Genomic DNA, 20,562 nt, shown 5'->3' on the forward strand with positions numbered 1-20,562 from the left:
AGATCTGGAGTTTAGAATTTACAGAATAAAGTACAAGAGGTAAGGCTACAGGCAGCATTAAATGGAGAGACTCAGATGGCAGGATGTAAAGATAACAGCATTATGTGTAGTAGTCGCTCCTGAAGAAGAAAATAGAAGGGGAAGTTTATGGTTGAATTTTCCTTTTCTAGATTTGAATACAGACATGAGTCTTTAGATTTAAGAAGCACCAAAAGTCCTGATTGAGATCAACCAAAAGAAATCCATCCCTGGACACATCGTCATAAAACTACACACTATTAATAAAAAAGAAATTTAAAGTCAACCAGAGAAAGAGATGATTGTGTATAAAAGAGCAATTAGACTGATAACAGACTATTCAGGAGCCACAATAAATGCCAGGAAATAATGGAGGAGTATCTTCAAGTAGTGAGTGAAAATGTAAGATATCTAGATTCAGTGATAGACTAAATCTTTATTCAAGAATAAGGGGAAAATAAACATATTTTCAGGCACAGATTTAGAGAAGTTACTACTTGCATGTTCTCACTGAAAAACTAGTTAAGGATGTGTGAAGTAGATTATGTCCAGAAGGAAAGAATGAAATGCAGGTAACAAGATAGCATTTTAAAAAAACAGTAGTGGGACTTCCCTGGTGGTCCAGTGGTTAAGACTCCACCTTCCAATGCAGGGGGCATGGGTTCGATCCCTGGTCAGGGAGCTAAGATCCCACATGCCTCGCAGCCAAGAGACCAAAACAGAAAACAGAAACAATATTGTAACAGATTCAATAAAGACTTTAAACATGGTCCACATCAAAAAAAAAAAAAATCTAAAAAAAAAAAAAAAAAAGTGTGGAAAAAAAAAAAAGTAGTGTGGGAATTCCCTGGCCATCCAGTGGTTAGGACTCAATGCTTTTACTCTGAGGGCCCGGGTTCAGTCCCTGGTGGGGGAACTAAGATCCCACAAGCTGTGCAGTGTGGCTATAAAAAAAAAAAGAACCAGAAAACAAAAAACCTTTAAAAAAAAAAAATAGTGAATGTGGTGTAAGGGACTTTTTCTCTCTTCCCATCTTAGGTTCCTTCACAGGGCCCTGCAAATTAAATTGACAAAAAACAGATTAATAAGAGAATAGCATACACATTTGATTAACGTGCAGTGCGTACACATGGCAGAACTCGGTGATGAGTAACTCAAAGGGGTGGCTGGAACTTGGGCTTATATAGCATTTTAAACCAAAGAACAGTGATTTTTAGAGAAGTGACAAACAAGACAGAGGAAAAAATGTTAGTTTCTATGGCAACGAATTGTAGGAAGGTAAGTAAAGGAAGGACTAGTAGAAGATAAGGGTTAGTTGGTGAGGTTTGTAATGTAGAGTCCACTAGTGCCGTCTCTGGGCTGATAAGGGTCTAGAATTATCTCTGGTGATCAACATCTATCTTTCCTGGTGGAGAGGGGAGGGGGACACCTTGACAAATTCATGTCCGGCTTTTAGGCAAATAGGGGAAGGGTGGAGAGCTTTTTTTGTGTCTGCTTCTTCTCCATTGCCTTCAGTTCAAACTAATCCTTATGCCGAAGTGGCATACTTTGGGGAGGTGTATCCTGCTACCCTTCAGTGTAAAGAAATATAAATAAACATTGAATTAAGAAATAGCCATATAATAATAATCTGGGGGGTGGGGGGCAGTTAAAGCAAAGGAAAACTAAAATACTAGAAAATAATGATAGGGAGCTTTGGAAAGGGCATCAGTGTTTCAAGCTCTTGTATGAAAGGAGGATAGAGATATTGCATTTAAATTTAAAGTGAAGTGTGCATGTTAGAAAGGTAAGAACGACCACAAGAAGAAAAGTAATAGAACGTGTAACTTCAAAACTAGGTGGAGGATGGAGAGAGGAATAAACAAAATAGAAAAAAAAGCCCACAGAACGGACTAAAAGAGAAAAAAAGGTCAGCAAAGAAAAGCATAACAAGTAGAAAACAGAAAAATGAAGGTAATAACAATTACTGCCTCTATGCCTGTAAATCTTACACAGCAAATGGAATAAACTCAACTGTTTATAATATACAGATTCTCAGGTGGGTAAACGTGGAATCCCGTTGTATCAGTATGTTCTTTCTGAGAGACTTGCCTGAAACGTGACATAGCAAGGTTGAAAGTAAGGGATGGAGGACACCAGGTAAAGATGCCAGAGTGAACACACTTATCTAATTTTTGTTCCCTTCCAAAACGGGCTATAATCCAGGGGGGTTTTTTCTGAAAAGACATAAACCCACAAAGGCAGGAAAAAACAGGAGAGAAGACAAGAGGGTTTTGTAAAGTATATGATTGACTGGGACCTGACTCAGCACGTCCCAGAAAGCTGACTCCCAAGCCAGAAGTAGATGTGCAGAGAGCTGAGATGTTTATACCATGAAACGCTGACACGGCTCAGGAATTGGTGGCCCCAGGGATCTCAGGAACAGTGGGTCGTTGCAGGGAGGTGGTGATGAAAATCACAAATGGGGGTTGAAAGCTACTCAGGTGCTATTTGGATCACTCAGACCCAGCTTTTATCCACACCGCTGGGACACTCTCATCCCCTTGCCCCCAAGCCCAGCAAAAGTCTGGAGCTTTATCTCTGGGGAGGGTAAAACAGAGCATCCCGAGACTGGGGGCACCGGGCCCAGTGGAGTGTAGGGGTAGCAGTCAGTAAGGTAGTTAGATTTTCGAGAGATAAGAGAAGAGAATGTGTCCATGAAATAAAAAACAGGACGTTAATTAAGAAATACAAGAAAGAAATATTCAGAGGACGTTAATTAAGAAGTACTTACAGGAAAGAAATATTCAGAGATCAAAAGCAAACTCACAGAAATGAAAAATATGACCTTCTCAGTAGAAGGTTTGGAAGATAAAGTTGAAATCATCCAGAAAAGAGAGCAAAAGACAAGGACATGGAAAATAGAGAGGTTAGAAGAATAGAGCGCCAATCCAGGAAGTCTTAGGCCTGAATAACAGGAATTGCAAGAAGAGGAGAGGAAGAAATCATAATTATAGTTAAAAAAATAATCCAAAGATATTTTCCAGAAGTGAAGGATGTGAGTTTCTATATTGAAAGGGCCCACCGATCTCCTAATACAATAGGAAAAATTAAACCTATTCCAGGACTTACCAGTAGTGAGTACTAGTGACAAATAAAAGATTCTACACCTTCTAGAGAAAACATTGTCATATACGAGGGGTCAGGAATCTGAATTCTTCCGGCCTTACCAAAAGTAATAGTGGAAGCCGGAAGATTATTATTATTTTTTTAAATAAATTGATTGATTGATTGATTGATTGGCTGTGTTGGGTCTTCATTGCTGCTCACGGGCTTTCTCTAGTTGTGGCGAGCGGGGGCTACTCTTCGTTGCAGTGTGCGGGCTTCTCATTGTGGTGGCTTCTCTTGTTGTGGAGCACGGGCTCTAGGTGCACGGGCTTCAGTAGTTGTGGCGCTCAGGCTTCAGTAGTTGTGGCTCGCGGGCTCTAGAGCGCAGGCTCAGTAGTTGTGGCGCGTGGGCTTAGCTGCTCCGCGGCATGTGGGATCTTCCCAGACCAGGGCTTGAACCCGTGTCCCCTGCATTGGCAGGTGGATTCTTAACCACTGAGCCATCTGGGAAGCCCGAAGCTAGAAGATTATTGAACAATGCCTTCAAAATTCTGGGGGAATCTGAAGCATAGAATATAGTCTTCTGTCTAACTTTCATTCAGCCTGAGGATAAAGAGAAGTTGTGACACGCAGGGTCTCAAAAAATGGACTTCCCACACACTTTCTCAGAAAGCCGATGTGTGGTGGGCCCACAGTGAGGCAGTGACCGAGACAGGCAGGGGTAGGGGAGTAGGAAACAGGATCTCCAGCCCAGGACAGGGAGAGAGAGAATCCAGCAAATGGTGAATGGAGATTTCAGGAAGACCGCCGTGCCTGGAGAGAGAAGGAAAACTCAATGCAGATGGACATGGGTCTGGGAGAGACTGATTCAAGAAGATGAAATACGAATTCACATCGGGGTGGTTCAGTAGCTTAAGAGACAAATAAGAAGAGTGGCAGAGGATTTGGGGTGCAGTCAGGTACACAGAAAACTAAACAAGCAAGCCGAAATAAGGCAATTATTAACTCCCAAGAGAACAAATAAACGTGCAGGAAGGACCAGTAATCATCGTCCACAACCCAGCTTTGCTCCGAATAGCAGATGGAGTCAAAAGGTAGTGTAAATACTAAATATCTACTGGTAGAAATAAATGGAGGAAGGGGAAATGTAAATAGAGCTAATTCTCCTTTCCCATGGTTGAGAGTCAGTAGTGAATGCTTAACAATTCTAAAAAGAAGCAGCCGTTGAAATAGGGAGCTAAGAACCAGAAAAATCAGAGAAAAGGCACCATTAAAAAGATACAGAGATAAACCCACAACCTGGGAGTTGACATTTGCAGCAGATCTGAAAAAGAATTTAAATCTACTCTACACCCACACACATACCTGTAAGTATATAAAGAACTCCTACAAATAAAAAGATCGTAATACAAAAATAACCAAAAAATACGAATAGACACTTCATGGACGAGGGACCCTAAATGACCCAGTTAAAAACTTTTACATCCATGGTTTGACACTGAACCTATTCTTCTATTACTTGCTTTTTACATTCATCATTATGTTTGGGGCTTATCCATCTAGATATACATGCAGAATTAGCTGAAACCTAATGATGAATGTAAAAAGCAAGCAATTTAGCTGGCTGAAGCAGCTGTATTATGTATTGCATGTGAACACATACATATGTAATAAAAGTGTAAAAGTGTGGACAGGGGGACTTCCCTGGTGGCACAGTGGTTAAGAATCCACCTGCCAATGCAGGGGACACGGGTTCGAGCCCTGGTCCTGGAAGATCCCACATGCCGCGGAGCAGCTAAACCCGTGTGCCACAACTACTGAGCCTGCGCTCTAGAGCCTGTGAGCCACAACTTCTGAGCCCATGTGCCACAACTACTGAAGCCCGCATGCCTAAAACCCGTGCTCTACAACAAGAGAAGCCACCGCAATGAGAAGTCTGTGCACCACAACGAAGAGTAGACCCCGCTCGCTGCAACTAGAGAAAGCCCATGCGTAGCAACGAAGACCCAAGGCAGCCAAAAATAAAAATTAATTAATTAATTAATTTAAAAAATATATATGGACAGGAAAAGTACATACTAACTTTAGAATGGTATTACCGCTTTCTATACTTTTGTTAATTTGTAAAAACTTTTTACATGAGTTTCAGGTAACATGGTACCGTGAAAAGGGAGGGCTACTTGTATGCCCTTCAGGGAAAATGAACATCTTTGAAATATTGTATTCTCCCATCTAGGAATATGGCATAACTTTCTACTCATTCAGGTCTTATGTAATTCGCTCATTATTAATAAACTTTTACATGGTTTTCCATTCCAGTTTTTCATTGGAAAATCGTCCGCTCATCCTATATTAAATAAGTTTTCATGGCTTGGGAGAAGGAGTTTTCTTTCTGTTAGAGCCCACTGACATTGAGGTTTTGGTATGGTTTGAAGGTATGTTGGTTTGTTGGCACATTGACTTTAGCTGGTTTCTCCAGTGGTCTCAGGAGGGAGAAGCATCTGGCTCTTTCTAAGCCTGTGGATTTGGCATATGTGAATCTGTTCTCTCCACATCTCTCTTACTTTCCCCACAAATCCCCTTTTAGCCCAGGCACACAGTAGGTACTCAGCATTCTTCAGAAAGTAGACAGTGTCAGAAATGAAACCACATGCAGCCAGTTGGTCAATGGGACGGCACAGCAGTCAGCTACTTTATTAACACCATCTCGTGCGTGTTTACCTGGCCGTGGGGTGATGGGTCACATCTTTCTCTGCAGGGTACTCAGGATGGGTTTTCTTCCCTTCTGTCACAGGAAGATGCTGAAACTCTGTGGCGAGGCGGAGGACAAGCTGGCCCAGGAGCTGATTCATTTTGAATTGCAGGTCGAGAGAGATGTGATCGAGCCCCTGTTTCTGCTGGCCGAGGTCAGAAGCAGGAGTGAGGCTGGGCCCGCGTGAGCGGGGAGGGCGGAGTGGTGGGCGCTGGGGTCCTTCTGCTTCGGCCTCATGGCTATTTCTACCCCTCACCCCGCTTTGTGGCACAGTGTTTCACCGGGGATCGCTCCTACCCGACTGCCTGGGGTTCCCCAGCCTGGTAGCCCTTTGAGCTGCGGGCTGCCCCCTTCTCCCACCCACCCTCTCCTCTGCTGGCATCCCCATGGGTGAAGCTGCAAGGCTGGTGGCATCACCGCGTCCCCCGCAGGGTCTCCGCTCCATCTCCACCCCTGCCATCCACCCATCTCAAGTCTTCAGTGAAATGAGCAGTGGGATCTAAAATATGACACAAATGAACGTAGCTACGAAACAGGAACAGACTCACAGACATAGAGAACAGACTTGTGGTTGCCAAGGGGGAGGGGGAGGGATGGATTGGGAGTTTGGGGTTAGCAGATGCAAACTATTATATACAGAATGGGTAAACAACAGGGTCCTACTGTACAGCACAGGGAACTATATTCAGTATCCAGTGATAAACCATACTGGAAAAGAATATGAAAAAAAAGAATGTATATATATGTATAACTGAATCACTTTGCTGTACAGCAGAAATTCACACAACACTGTAAATCAACTATACTTCAATTAAAAACTTAAAAAAAAAAAAAATGAACAGCAGCCCCTACTCACAAGGGTTGGGGACCCGTGTCCAAGAGAGTCTCTAAGGCCCCCTCACTGTTTCTGTTTACATAGGGCCCTTCTCTTTCTACTTTAAAGGACCCTAAAGAAAACTGTCTTCTTAAAAAGAAGCCTTAATGCCTCTGTGACAGTTTTGCCAGCTTCAACCAACTGAAATTTTATCAAGAAAGAAAATCACTGGGGGATGTTATTTGTCCTGAAGCCTGGACCTCCTCCCAGTCCCCTTTAATCGATCGTACAAGTGTCTACGGTGCCGTAGTGATGGAGATGTTCCACGTCTGCACTGTTTGGTGGCCACTAACCACCTGTGACTACAGAGCTCTTGAAACGTGTTTAGTGCAACGAAGCAACTAAAGTTTTAATTCTGTTTAATTTTTGTTCTCTTGAATTTATTTATGTATTTATTTTTGGCCGCGCCCAGCGGCATGTGGGATCTTGGTTCCCCGACCGGGGATTGAACCTGCACCCCCTGCAGTGGAAGTGTGGAGTCTTAACCACGGGACTGCCAGGGAGGTCCACGCTCCCTTGTATTTGAAATGGCATAGCCACCGGTGGCTCAAGGCTACCGTATCGGGCAGCCTTGCCCTGGACCATGTCTGGTTTCCTTTCTAGACCACTCCCAGCACCTCCCCATCCCCTGGTGCAATTTCTGGGACAGATGAATGGGTAAATAATTACCGAAGTGCTTAGAAGTATTCAAGGAGAACGTTCTAGATACGGTGCTTTGATATGGGCCAGCTCTCGACTTCTCAGATGCCATCCTGGTACAGCCTAGAGCATTCCTGAGAGGCCCTCTTGCTCTTTATAAAGGTCCTCTGGGGTCCCAGCCAAAGCAGCAGGCAAACTCAAGGGGGCAGGTCTGAGCTGGGTGCTGAGACTCGCTTTGCGTCTGGGCTCCACGAGATTCCAGTGAAGAAAGAGCAGAGTTTAGCTCAGGAAAGGGATCCAAGAATTTCCTCTGAAAATGAGGATTGGGAGACCTCGAGCAAACTTGTTGGGAAGATATCATTAATTCTTTAAGAATCTGTCTTTTCTCGCAGGCATAGAAAACAAACTTATGGTTACCAAAGGGGAAAGGGAAGGGAGGGATAAATTAGGAGTTGGGAATTAGCAGGTACACACTACCATATATAAAAGAGATAACCAAGAAGGACCTACTGTATAGCACAGGGAACTATATTCAGTATCTTGTAATAACCTATAATGGAAAAGAACCTGAAAAATAATATATATATATATATATATATATATATATATATATATATATATATATATATATATATATATGTATGTATAACTGAATCAATTTGCTGTACACCTGAAACATTTTAAATCAACTATACTTCAATTTTAAAAAATTTAAAAAAAAAAAGAATCTGTCTTGGGCTTCAAATCAACTGTTTTTTTTCTCCTGTACCCACAGGTGGAAATCCCAAATATCCAAAAACAGAGGAAACATTTAGCAAAGCTGGTGCTGGACATGGACTCTTCACGAACGAGGTGTGGTGGGATTTCTTTGCTTTCATTTCTGCCTCTTTGAAGGAGCTGTGATCATGTTTGAGGGGTAGGGTTTTGTGTGTGAGCATTTTCATTCATCGAGTGTTTCTTATACCCACCATGTGTCAGGCGCTGGAGGTCCTGGGACCATGCTCTCATGGAGGCTACCACCTGGTTTGGGAGTTAGATCTAGGCAAGAGAACACACACGTGAGGCTGTTTCAGAAGCAATAAGTCCTATCAAGAAGAGAGCACAGTGTAATTTTGGCAGGAGATGTGGAGAAGCAGGCTGCAGCATTAGATAGGGTGAATGAGAGAAGGCTTTTCTGAGGAGATGACACTGGATCTCATAAGAAGGAGGCAACCATGCAAAGATCTGGTGCAGAACTGCCCATGACAGCAGGAACAGCAGATGCAAAGGTCCTGCGATGGGAATGAGGTTGACGTATTCAGGACACAGAATGAAGACCAGCATGGCAGGGGCGGAAGGGACAAAGTGGGGAGTGGTAGGGGCAGAGATCAGAGAGGCAGGTAGCGTGATGTGTCGTCCTGTTTACCACGAGAGGAGGATTTCTGATTCTGGGGACCCGGTCTCCTTTTCCTGTGGTCGACGGTGTGACTGTCTCTTCTGCAGCCATTCTGTAACCCTGAGACCATTATGGGAGAAGTGCAGCTCCGACAGTGCTACTCTTCCCCTGCTCCCGCCTCCCAGAATCTACCGGAAAGTTCCTGTTCCAGCAGGGGCGTGCTGTGGCCCTGCAGTGGCTTTGACTGTGGCCGTCATAAGTCATGGTTGTGTGTAAACGCCTTTTTATTTCTTACAGTGGCATGTGTGCGTACGTGTGCACGTTGAAGCAGTGCAGACTCGTGAATAATAATACGGAAGGAACCTTTTGGTTCCACCTTCAGTCCTTTGTAGGTCAAGTTTAAGAATCTCCACATCTTATTTTAATTTTCTTGAGAAAAAGAAACAAAAACAAAGACAAAACTGGAAATACTTCGGCTGTGAACTATAGGATAACGAGTCCCAAGCCAGGAGTGAATGATGAGGTCCAAGATCCAGGTTGCCTGTTCTCTAGACCTGTGACCTTGGTCAAGTCACTGAACCTTCCAGAATAGTAGTCTCCTCACCTGTACACAGACAGTAGCAACATTTGCATTTTTTGGGGGCTGACCTGGGAGGTTGTTTGGAGTGTCAGATGAGATCCTGTTTGTCACAGCACTTCCCAAGAGCTTTCCAAAAGGAAGCTGCTACTATAACTAGTTGAGGCACCAGAATTCTGCGTTTGGATCAACAGAAAGTATAGCACAGTCCCCAAGACCAGAAATAAATCAGGCTAGATTAGCAGAGAAACAGAGTTTCTTTCTTCTTCTTTTTTTATTGCAGTATAGTTGATTTACAGTGTTTTGGGTGTACAGCAAAGTAATTCAATTATACATTTATATCTATCAATTTTTTTCAGATTCTTTTCCATTATAGTTTATTACAAGATACTGAACATAGTTCCCTGTGCTCTACAGTAGGTCCATGTTGTTTATCCACCGTATATATGGTAGTGTGTATCCGTCAGCGTTTCTTTAATTCACCTAGTGTTTCCCAAACTTCAGTCCACCTGAATGATCTGTGACATCTGTGCCAACACACCTTGTGAAATGTCGATACATTTTTTCAAAATGAGTCTATTTAAAAGAGAAATCTTAACAGCACTACCGTAAAGTGAAAGGCAGTGCCCTTAGCTACAAGTACCAGGTAAATGTACACGTGGACAGGATGAAAGCAGTACCCGTGCTGTTAAATTTTAGGTCCTGTTGCCTGTGGAAGGCTGTGATCCTGAAGCTTGTCTCCAGCTGCTGAAAAGGGAAGAGGACGAGGAATTAGAAAGTTGTTGGAGTTACTCTGACCCAGATCTGAGGCCCTCCCCCTAGGGCCCTTGGAGGAACAGAGAGAAGGTTGCATCAGGCATAATGGTGCGGTATGACTTCCTACAGTGTCCGTGCACCACGTAAACGCGTCCTGTAGCCCCAGTGTTCAAGTCCCACATCCCGGAGTCACATAAGGTGATGGCGGGTATGCTGCTTGTCCCACCGTCCGGGTGACGGTGGACACCGGGCTCCTGGGTTTGCGGAGTCATTTCCTTCTGTGAGGACCTGGGTTTTAGCTCTGAGATCTCTTCTCTGCTTCTCTAAGGAACACCTGCGTTCCCAGCCCAGAGCTTCTGCTCAGAGGGCTGGATGTGAGCACCAAAGCTTGTCATTGCCTTGTCCGCTTACGTATTTTCATTCAGCCCCCTTAGGGGAGAGAGAGTTTCTGCCTGGTGACGGCCATGGTCAACCTAGTTTTGTCTTATGTTTTTAATGGTGACACCAAGTGGTGTGTAGATTCTGAAACCACAGAGAAGTGTCATCAGGGACCTCTCTTCCATGATTTAACAAACTTCTTCATGTCTTCATCTCATCGTCTCTTGTGTATTGAGATTTGGTAAGGAAATAATCTACTACCCCCTCCAAGTTTTTATGCTTCTAACCTTTAACTTAGACCCTTGACAACTTTGGTTGTTTCTGAAGCCAACTCACCCCCAACTTCTTGCCTTTTTCTCTAACCCTCCCCCTGAGCCAGCATGAGCACTGTTTCCCAACATGGAGCAGTGAGCGGAAGACCAGATGCTGTGCTACTGAAATGCAAACGTCACCAGCTACTCTTGGAGGAGCAGTTGGGTTCTCACTGCCCCCACCTCTGCCCCACCCCGCTTCCCCATTTGGCCAGTCTGCAGACATTAGGATCTGTTCCTTGTAACATCCTCCTTCTGAGCCAGGACCTCGAAAAGTAGAGGATGCCAGAGGCAGAGGAGCGGAGAAGACTGGGCAGATGAAACAATAAATGTCCCACAAAAGCACCTTTCCTGTTTCCTTCCAAAACTTCTTCCGGACTTCCTGTCACCCTGAACTGATCTTGAGTTTGCCTTCTATACCCTTCTCCTGGTCTCTGAAACATCTTACCCTTATTTCTGGCCTTTTTCTTTCCACTAGCCTTTCCTTAAAGCTTGTATTCTGTCTTCATCATCCCCAAATTATAGACTGGTGGCATCTTTCCCAGAGAATGATGGGGTCACCTCAGCTACCTTAGTGGGAAGAAATGAACTTTCTTTTCTTCAAACTTCAAAGCTCAAACTCTTCTTGGACAAGAAACCTTATTTCTTCTCTTAACAGAGCAGAACAATTGTTGAGTTTACTTATAGAGCCTCTGAATGAGAAGATCATCCTTCCTCGAAATTCATGATGTTTAAAAATATTTTAATTTTATTGGAGTATACTTGATTTACAATGTTGTGTTAGTTTCAGGTGTACAGCAAAGTGATTCAGTTATACATACACATATATTCATTGTTTTTTAGATTCTTTTTTCATATAGGTTATCACAGAATATTGAGTAGAGTTCCCTGTGCTACACAATAGGTCCTTGTTGGTTATCTATCTTATATATAGTAGTGTGTGTATGTTCATCCCAAGCTCCTGATTTATCCCTCCCCACCATGTTTCCCCTTTGATAACCATAAATTTGTTTTTGATTCCTGTAAGTCTGTTTCCTTTTTGTAAATAAGTTCATTTGTATCTTTTTTAAAAATTAGATTCCACATATGAGTGATATCACATGATATTTGTCTTTCTCTGTCTGACTTACTTCACTTAGTAGGATAATCTCTAGGTCCATCCATGTTGCTGTAAATGGCATTATTTCATTCTTTCTTATGGCTGAGTAATATTCCATTGTATATATGTACCACATCTGCTTTATCCATTCCTCTGTCGATGGGCATTTAGGTTGCTTCCATGTCTTGGCTGCTGTGAATAGTGCTGCAATGAACACTGGGGTGCATGTGTCCTTTCAGATTATGGTTCTCTCTGGATACATGCCCAGGAGTGGGATTGCTGGATCATATGGTAGCTCTATTTTAAGTTTTTTAAGGAACCTCCATACTGTTCTCCATAGTGGTTATACCAATTTACATTCCCACCAATAGTGTACAAGGATTCCCTTGTCTCCACACCCTCTCCAGCGTTTATTGTTTGTCGAAATTCATGATTAGTGGCACTTTTCCCAATTAGTTGCTACCTATACAAATGTTTCCAAGTTTCCCTTGATATTTTGCTATTCAGTCTCCACAAAGGGACCATTTGGGGGGCATTTTATCACTATTTTATAATATCAAAGTAGATTACTTATCCATTACAAGTAAAATTCCTTATAAATGGAGGGGAAAGGTATATGTTTTTAAACTACCAGGACAGAATTGGGGGTGGGGGGGGGAATAAAGGGGAATAGGGAAGAAAAGAAAGAACTTTGGAGAATGTCTTCATTTTAATATACATATATTAAGTGTAATTTGGATTTAAAAAAAAAACAAATCTAATCCAGATCTATAAAACCCTAAAAATCAGCTTAGTGTTTGTGGCCACTTTGTTTATTTTTTACACTTATATATTGGTTAGTTTTTTTTTCCTTCAGGTAGCATGAATGGGATGGTGGTTGTAGCTCCATAATCTACCATAATCAGCCATGGAAGTGTATTCATTATCTGAGATCTAAATTACAGCCATGACATTTCACATTTTATTTGACTAAGCCTGGGAGGTATTAATTAAATATTTCTGTAAGGCAAACCATTATAAGAAAGAATTGCCCAGGAATTTTTACTAATCCTTATCTGTTAGCTTAGATTTTTTTTTTTAACATTTTAGAATAGAATATATCCTTTCTAATTTGCCTTGAATTCTTATCTTGGATGAGGAATCTTTCTCAGGACACATGTGTCCATCTCTGGAGCTTCAAGCCAGCTTGATGTCCTAAAGCCTTTTTAAGTAATTTTCACATGCGTGCGCTTTTTAAGTGACAGAGAATCCTTCGTTTCGCTACTTTGTGCTAATAGCAAAGAGAACTAATGTCCCCTTTTTTGGTATTATAATGCCCCACTCTCTAATTTTTTCCTGCACGTAACACAAGAGGAAAGAAGAATTGTACAGAGAAGGCACTTAGTGATTCAATTCTTGATTCTCAAAATGAGGGTAACATTGCACTTTCTGCCTCTCCATTGGATGGACAGTCCAAGAGCCAGATGGAGCCCACAGGCCTCTTTGGTTTGGTCCGTACACTGTTGGCCTGCGTGGTTTTAGAGGATGCTATTTAGTCTCTTGTCACGTTTCATCTGATGAGTTCACTTGACAGTTTGCAGCTTGTCAGTTGAAACATCCAGCAACCTGTGGGCCACACCCACCCCTGCCTGGGCCCCATCAGCCCTGATCACCCTCCAATGAACCCCCACCACGTCCCCGTCCCCTCCCTGTTCCTCCTGACTTCCCAAGACTGCAGCCAGGCATTGGCAGCCTTTGTCATCCTGATGACGCGATTGTTTTTCTTAGAGCTGAGACACAGCTTTATATCTCGTGTCCCTGTCACAAGTAGGAAATAAAGGATTGGGTGGATGAGATTTTAAGATAATGACCCATTTGACTTATTTTTCCTACTTGCTGGGCCCTATAGGCTGTTGAGTTTACAGCCTCAGGGGGAGAGGTCCGCTGCTGTTCCTGCTATAGCTACTAGCGTCTTAGCATAATTAGAACCTTCTTTCAGGGCCTGCTTTTGGTAATTCCTTGATAATGACTTAGCAACCAGAAATATTTGTGCTTCCCCATTAAAGCTTCCCAAGGGGCTCCCTCAGAAGGCCAGTATTCTCTGCAGAGAGATAAATGTTTAAGAAAATATAAATGAGGTGTCGAAATGTTGATCACAGGTTGCTTAGTGCTTACCAGTGGAGACTTTTGCTTTCACATTTGTTTTAATCTTACCCACTTGTCCTCTCACTTAGCACCCATGATTGGCTTCAGCCAAGTAGGTGAATGTTTCGAAACTCACAGCCCACAGGAAAGGCAGGAAGCTAATGGGAATGGCATGGACCGTGCTTCAGAGGAAGCAGTGGTGAAGTCATTTGGCCTGAGTGTTCAGAAGGGAGGATGATGGCAAATTGGGGGATCCTTGCTCTGTCTGAAGTGGCCGCTATCCTCAGCCTCCTTCAGTCCTGCCACTTGGACACTGGAGCCCCCTTTCTCCTGGTCTGGTACTGGGTACCTTTTCATTATCTCTCCTTTGGAATGAGGCTGTGTCGTTCCCTGGGTGATACTCATAACCAGCTATTTCTCTGCTTCCCACAGTGTCCCCAGGGCTTTCTCTACCTGTCTCACACCTCTCTCCTCTTTGTCTCCTCTTTCCCATCAGGTGGCAGCAGACTTCCAAGTCTTCGGGTTTGTCCAGCAGCTTACAGCCTGCAGGTGCCAAAGCGGATGCCCTCAGGGAGGAGATGGAGGAGGCTGCCAACAGAGTGGAGATTTGCAGGGTACCCAGCTCTTTGCTCCTCTCCACTGAGAAAGATGGGGAAGCCCTAAGGGAGTCCCTTTTTGTGGGCTGGAGGTCTATGAAAACCCTAATAGTGAGCCTCTGGTTGAATCAGTGTCCCCAAGCTTGCCTGCTGACACCTCCAAAGAGCCCTGCATGAGCCCTAAGAGTTGGGGCTTTCATGGTGACCTGGATGTGGGGGGACAGCAGTGGGTGATCACTGATATTCCTGCGTGGTAGGCAAAGAGGAAATGGCCTCGGTTTCTCCACGAAGATTTTGTAAGTCATCTGAGCCCCACATCATAGATTCTAGGCCACCCAGAACAGTTGAGAGTTTAGACAATAGATGAGCCTTGACTCCCTGTTGATATTACATTATTTTCTTGTTTGCCTTTTACTGTTTCCTGAGTCACTTTATCAGTCCTTTGCTTTGCGGGAGACATACATGTATCTATGAAGTTGAAATGCTAGCCAAGGAGATACTTGCAGCAAAGAAAACCTTCCACTTGCCAGGAGAGGAGGACCTCATTCTACAAAGTGTGCCTCTGCCCTCGGGAGTGATAGGTGCCCCCTCATCACCCATCACGCTTGTTCAAATGTTTCTCATCTACTTTCCCCACAAACGTTTTACGGGGCTTTCTTAGCAATACGCCATTCTTGATGCTCTGTGTATGTGTACATCTGTATACGTGCAGATGTGCCAGTTTTGGTTTGGATCTAAGGAACAAAAATACCACGTTTCTGGAATTATGCTGGTATCTGTTGTCTTCCTAACGTAGAGTTTTACAGGAGAGCGGCCACTTTGCACGCATACATCTTTGTTCTTTGTGGCTTTATCGAGTCTTACCTTGTCCATCAGCTTCTGCTTTTATGACCACCCTGTACAGGTGATTCTGACCTTGCATTCAGGTGACATTCAGAGTCAGATAGAATTTCTCTCTGGAGTTAGAAACATCAAAACTATCTCGAAAGGACTTGTTATCTCTCAGCCTCCAGTTCTGTGCAGCCAAGCAAAGTTAGACCAGTACTTCAGACCCAAGACTCATTGTGAGTAAAGCTGGTTTGTCATTTGAATTCCTGTGTCTATGGCAAAGATCTAGCTGGTGCTATTCGTGAAGAATCACTCTTCTCTCATGTTGATTTCCCTTTTACTCTGTGTCTTCTCTACCCATTTACCATGGGTGCATGTCCTTCAGTTAAATCTTGTTTCTTACAAAATTCCTTCTTCACTAGACACAGCAGGGTGATGGTAAGAGGGGCTGCTGGGGAGTTCCCTGATACCCTAGTGGTTAGGATTCAGTGCTTTCACTGCCATGGCCTGGGTTCAATCCCTGGTTGGGGAACTGGGATCCCACAAGCCTCACGGAGTGGCCAGAAATGAAAAAAAAAAAAAGTGGTGAGGGGAGCTGCTGAATGCAAATATCCAAACGCATCAGAGTAAAAGTTTAATAGCTTCACTCAGTCTTGGGTAGCTTCTTACATAGGCTGTTTTTACCAAAAAAATATATTAAAATTCCTTTTCAGAGATTACAAAAGTATTGCATGTTCACCAAAACCAGTGGAAAAAATTTGAAAATATATTAAGAAAACACCAATAATTCTTTCCCTTTCTACCCAGCAACGCACCAACCAACCCCTCCGTTTGCAAAGGAGGTGACCAGTTTGCCTTTCTCAACAATATTTATTAAGAATTGTTGTGAACAATGTGCTCTGTGACGTGCCAAGTGGCCATAAAAGTTATACGGATAAGGAAGTAAGTGTTAGGACCTGTTACATAGCCTCCCACCCTTTTTTCTTTTTTATAATCATACAAATATGCCCTCATATTTAGCATTTTTCTAGGTACTTGTTTTGTGTTTGTGTGTATGTGTGTGTTTATAAAACAGTCATGTTGTTTCTATTGGTCTATCACTTCTCTCAATTAGCAATACATCCTGGACGTTTCTCCAGGTTAGTAGCTGTAGATCCAACTTAGTCTTCTCAATAATGTGCACAATATTCCTTAGTAGGGAGGTATCTACCATGATATATTTAGCTATTTTTCCTAGTGATAGATAATTCAAACTAATGTGTTTTGTTTCTTTGTTTTTTGCCATCAACAAAAATGATATAATCAACATCGTTTTATGTATATTCTTATACACTGGTAACTTTTTTCCCCTATAGGATAGATTCCCAAAAGTGATATTTTTAGGTAGAAGACTACGTATACTTGTTAAGTTTTAATAGATATTGACAGTTTACTTCTCTCTTTTTTTTTTTAAATTTATTTTATTTATTTATTTTTGGTTGCATTGAGTCTTCGTTACTGCACGCAGGCTTTCTCTAGTTGCGGCGAGCGGGAGCTACTCTTTGTTGCAGTGTGCGGGCTTCTCATTGCGGTGGCTTCTCTTGTTGCAGAGCACGGGCTCTAGGCGTGCGGGCTTCAGTACTTGTGGCTCGTGGGCTCAGTAGTTGTGGCTCAAGGGCTCTAGAGCACAGGCTCAGTAGTTGTGGCTCACAGGCTCAGTAGTTGTGGTTCGCAGGCTCTAGAGTGCAGGCTCAGTAGTTGTGGCACACGGGCTTAGTTGCTTCGAGGCATGTGGGATCTGCCCGGACCAGGGCTCGAACCTGTGTCCCCTGCATTGACAGGCAGTTTCTTAACCACTGTGCCACCAGGGAAGCTCCAGTTTACCTCTCTTAAAAGGAAATTGCAATTTATATTCCCACCACTAATATACAGAATTGGACATTTCACTTTATCTTTCTCTGTAAGGTATGTTTTTCCTGTTTTCAGTTTTTGCCCGTCCAGTGAGGGAAAAAAAGCTATCCCTATGTTATTGTAACTTTAATTTCCCAGGATGTTAGTGGTCCTAAGTATATCTTTGTGTATTTATTGGACATTCTTCCTATATTTCTAGACATTCTTAGTTTGTCAAATTGTCTATTTGTATTGGCTATCGGACCAGTATTTCTATTGTTTTTAATAGCAATTTGTGTAAGTTCTCTGTATAATTAGAGATATTAAACTTTCTTCTATCTGCTGTGCTGCAGATACTTTTTCCAGTCTGCCGTTGTCTTTTTTGTTTATACTGATGTCTGCCATTAAGAACTTGATCATATACCTGTATTTCCTTTGTATGGGAGAAGACCCCAGGTGGTCCATCAGGCACCTTCCACCTCAAGGTTAAGAAATTTTTCCTCTTTAATTTTGTTTTAATGTCTTTAATGCATCATATACACCTATTTTGTGCATGTTAATATACCTGAAATTTATTTTTGTATGTGGTGTGCAGGAGAGATTTGGGTTTTTTCCCCCCATATGAAGAGGTAATTCATTTATTAGATAAGCCACCTCCCCCTGAAGTGAAATCCTATCATCTGATTCCTCAAATTTATTTCTGGGCTCTGTATTCCATTCATCTGCTTGTCTGTTCCTGGGATAATACTGTGCAATGTCTCTTCTAATGACTTCATAGCAATTATAATATTCAGTAAAATAACTCCCACTCTCTTTCATAGCTATCTTGGCTGGTCTGTGGCCTCTGTTTCATTATATGAACTGTAGAATGATCATATCCAGTGGATAAAACCACGCATTGTGCTCTCGGCAGCTTTATTTGTGTGCTGAGCAGATCCCCTTGAGAGCAGGCACTGATGTTTTCTTTAAAGTTCTCTTCTGACTACTCTTTTATTTCTGCTTCATTGGCTCCCAGCTGTTCTAAACATCCACCGTGGTCCTCCTCCCTTCCCTTTCTGGTTTGCCCTAATTGGGTCATTTCCCCTTCTATCTTCATGATTTTGTATTCTCTCAGCTGGGTCTCCCACACTGTGGCAGCCCAGCAAAAGGAAAGTTTGTGGACTGAAGGTGAGCAAGGTGGCAGTCTGGTTTCCCTGTGTTTAGGCACAGCGAGGCCCAAGCAGAGCTCCCCAGATCTTTAGACCCAGAGAGCTTTTTTTTTTTTTTTTAATTTTTATTGGAGTGTAGTTGCTTTACAGTGTTGTGTTAGTTTCTACTGTACAGCAAAGCGAATCAGCTATACATATACATAGATACGTATAGCTTTTTTGGATTTCCTTCCCATTTAGGTCACTGCAGAGTATTGAGTAGAGTTCCCTGTGCTTTACAGTAGATTTTCATTAGTTATCTATTTTATACATAGTATCAATAGTGTATATATGTCAATCCCCATCTCCCAGTTCATCCCACTCTCCCCTCCCCCTTGGTATCAGAACTCTTGTTCTCTACGTCTGTGTCTCTATTTCTGCTTTGCAAATAAGATCATCTATATCATTTTTTTAGATTCCACATATATGTGTTAATATACGATATTTGTCTTTAGACCCAGAGAACTTTAGATCAGGAAAACCAAGTCAAGGTGGGTTCCATAAGACAGAACCTGCTGGTACCTGGGGCAGGTGGGCGGGTGCAGCGTTTTTTTTATTCCTTCTTAGAATTTCCATGTCTCTACTTACACGATCCATCTGTTCTTGTGTGCTGCCTACTTTTTCCATTAAAGCCCTTAGCATGTTAATCATATTTTTAAAAATTCCTAGCCTGATAACTCCAACATTCTTGACACGTCTGACTCTGGTTCTGATGCTTGTTCAGTTTCTCCAAACTGTGTTTTTGCCTTTTAGTATGCCTTGCAAGTTGTTTTTTTTTTTTTTAATTAATTAATTAATTTATTTTATATTTATTTTTGGCTGTGTTGGGTCTTGGTTTTCTGTGCGAGGGCTTTCTCTAGTTGCAGCAAGCGGGGGCCACTCTTCATCGCGGTGCGCGGGCCTCTTCACTATCGCGGCCTCTCTTGTCGCGGAGCACAGGCTCCAGATGCGCAGGCTCAGTAGTTGTGGCTCACGGGCCTAGTTGCTCCGCGGCATGTGGGATCTTCCAGGACCAGGGCTCGAACCCGTGTCCCCTGCATTGGCAGGCAGATTCTCAACCACTGCGCCACCAGGGAAGCCCTGCCTTGCAAGTTTTATCGAAAGGTGGACACAATGTGTACTGGGTAAAGGGAACTGAGGTAAGTAGGCCTTTAGTCATGTAGTAGTCAGGTGTGGGAGCCGGGGAAGCATTCTGTAGCTCTGTGATTAGGATGAACAGGGAGATGGGGTTGAACCGGGTTCAATCCCTGGTTGAGGAACTAAGATCCCACAAGCCGCACGGCGCGGCCAAAAAAAAAAAAAAGTTTCTCCTAAGGGTAGGTCTTGTTAAGAGTAGAATGCTCTAGTACATTTCAAAATGGTACCTTTCCTCTTCCCCTTGGCAAAAGCCAAAGAGGGTTTTTCTCTGATGTTCACTGTGAGAACGTAACTCAGCAAAAGCGTGAGGTCTCCCCCATTCCCTGGAGTTTTTAATTCTCAGACTTGTCCGCCCTGAGCCTCCTGCGGTTTGTCAATTACAGTTCAGGGTTTCCTGAAACTAGGGAGGTTTCTGCCCCAGGATTTCTTCTCCAGTGAGTTGTGATTCTCGTATTCACCTGTCTATCTCTCTGGTTTGGGGGCAGTGGTTTGCCCTGTACCCTCACTTCTCTGATGGATCTAAAAAGAGTTGTTGATTTTTTAGTTTTTTGCAGCTCTTTACGTTTGTTAGGACTGAGCTCCTACGTGCCAAATAGGAAACCAGAAGTCAACAGTAAAAATCAAGGTTTCACTTTTTACCAAGAAAAAGTACTTAAGAGACCAGTATTTATAAATATCTTGGGGATTTTTTTTTAACAACAGAAATATCTAAAATCCTACCATAGCATTTTGTAATATAGGGTAATTATAAAATATTACTAAGGAAATCAAAGAAGGCTTTATAAAACTGAGAGGTGTTTTTAGATGAGAAGAGTTAATACTATACAAATTGAATTTCCCAAAATTATTTTGATTACAACTGTAGTATTTTTGGTTGTGGTAAATTGCGATAAATATTTCAAAGGGTAGTAAAAGGTTTGTAAAGTTATGGTGGGAGAATTATTGGAGCTTTGAA

At 42.7% G+C, this 20,562-nt stretch overlaps 1 protein-coding gene across 5 annotated transcripts in view; it reads left to right on the plus strand.

Annotated features, from left to right (window-relative positions):
- The window catches only part of ARHGAP44 (Rho GTPase activating protein 44), a 191,697-nt gene that overhangs the window by 91,129 nt on the left and 80,006 nt on the right, over nucleotides 1-20,562 (plus strand). For all 5 annotated transcript variants that reach the window (XM_082373281.1, XM_082373283.1, XM_082373280.1 and 2 more), the window contains 3 exons: nucleotides 5,900-6,011; nucleotides 8,146-8,222; nucleotides 14,487-14,604. In XM_082373281.1, coding sequence (XP_082229407.1) covers nucleotides 5,900-6,011; nucleotides 8,146-8,222; nucleotides 14,487-14,604 — 307 coding nt within the window. The remainder of the gene's footprint in view (nucleotides 1-5,899; nucleotides 6,012-8,145; nucleotides 8,223-14,486; nucleotides 14,605-20,562) is intronic.

This window comes from Balaenoptera borealis, assembly GCF_965194805.1.
Source record: "Balaenoptera borealis genome assembly, chromosome: 20".
Classification (NCBI taxonomy): Eukaryota; Metazoa; Chordata; class Mammalia; order Artiodactyla; family Balaenopteridae; genus Balaenoptera; species Balaenoptera borealis.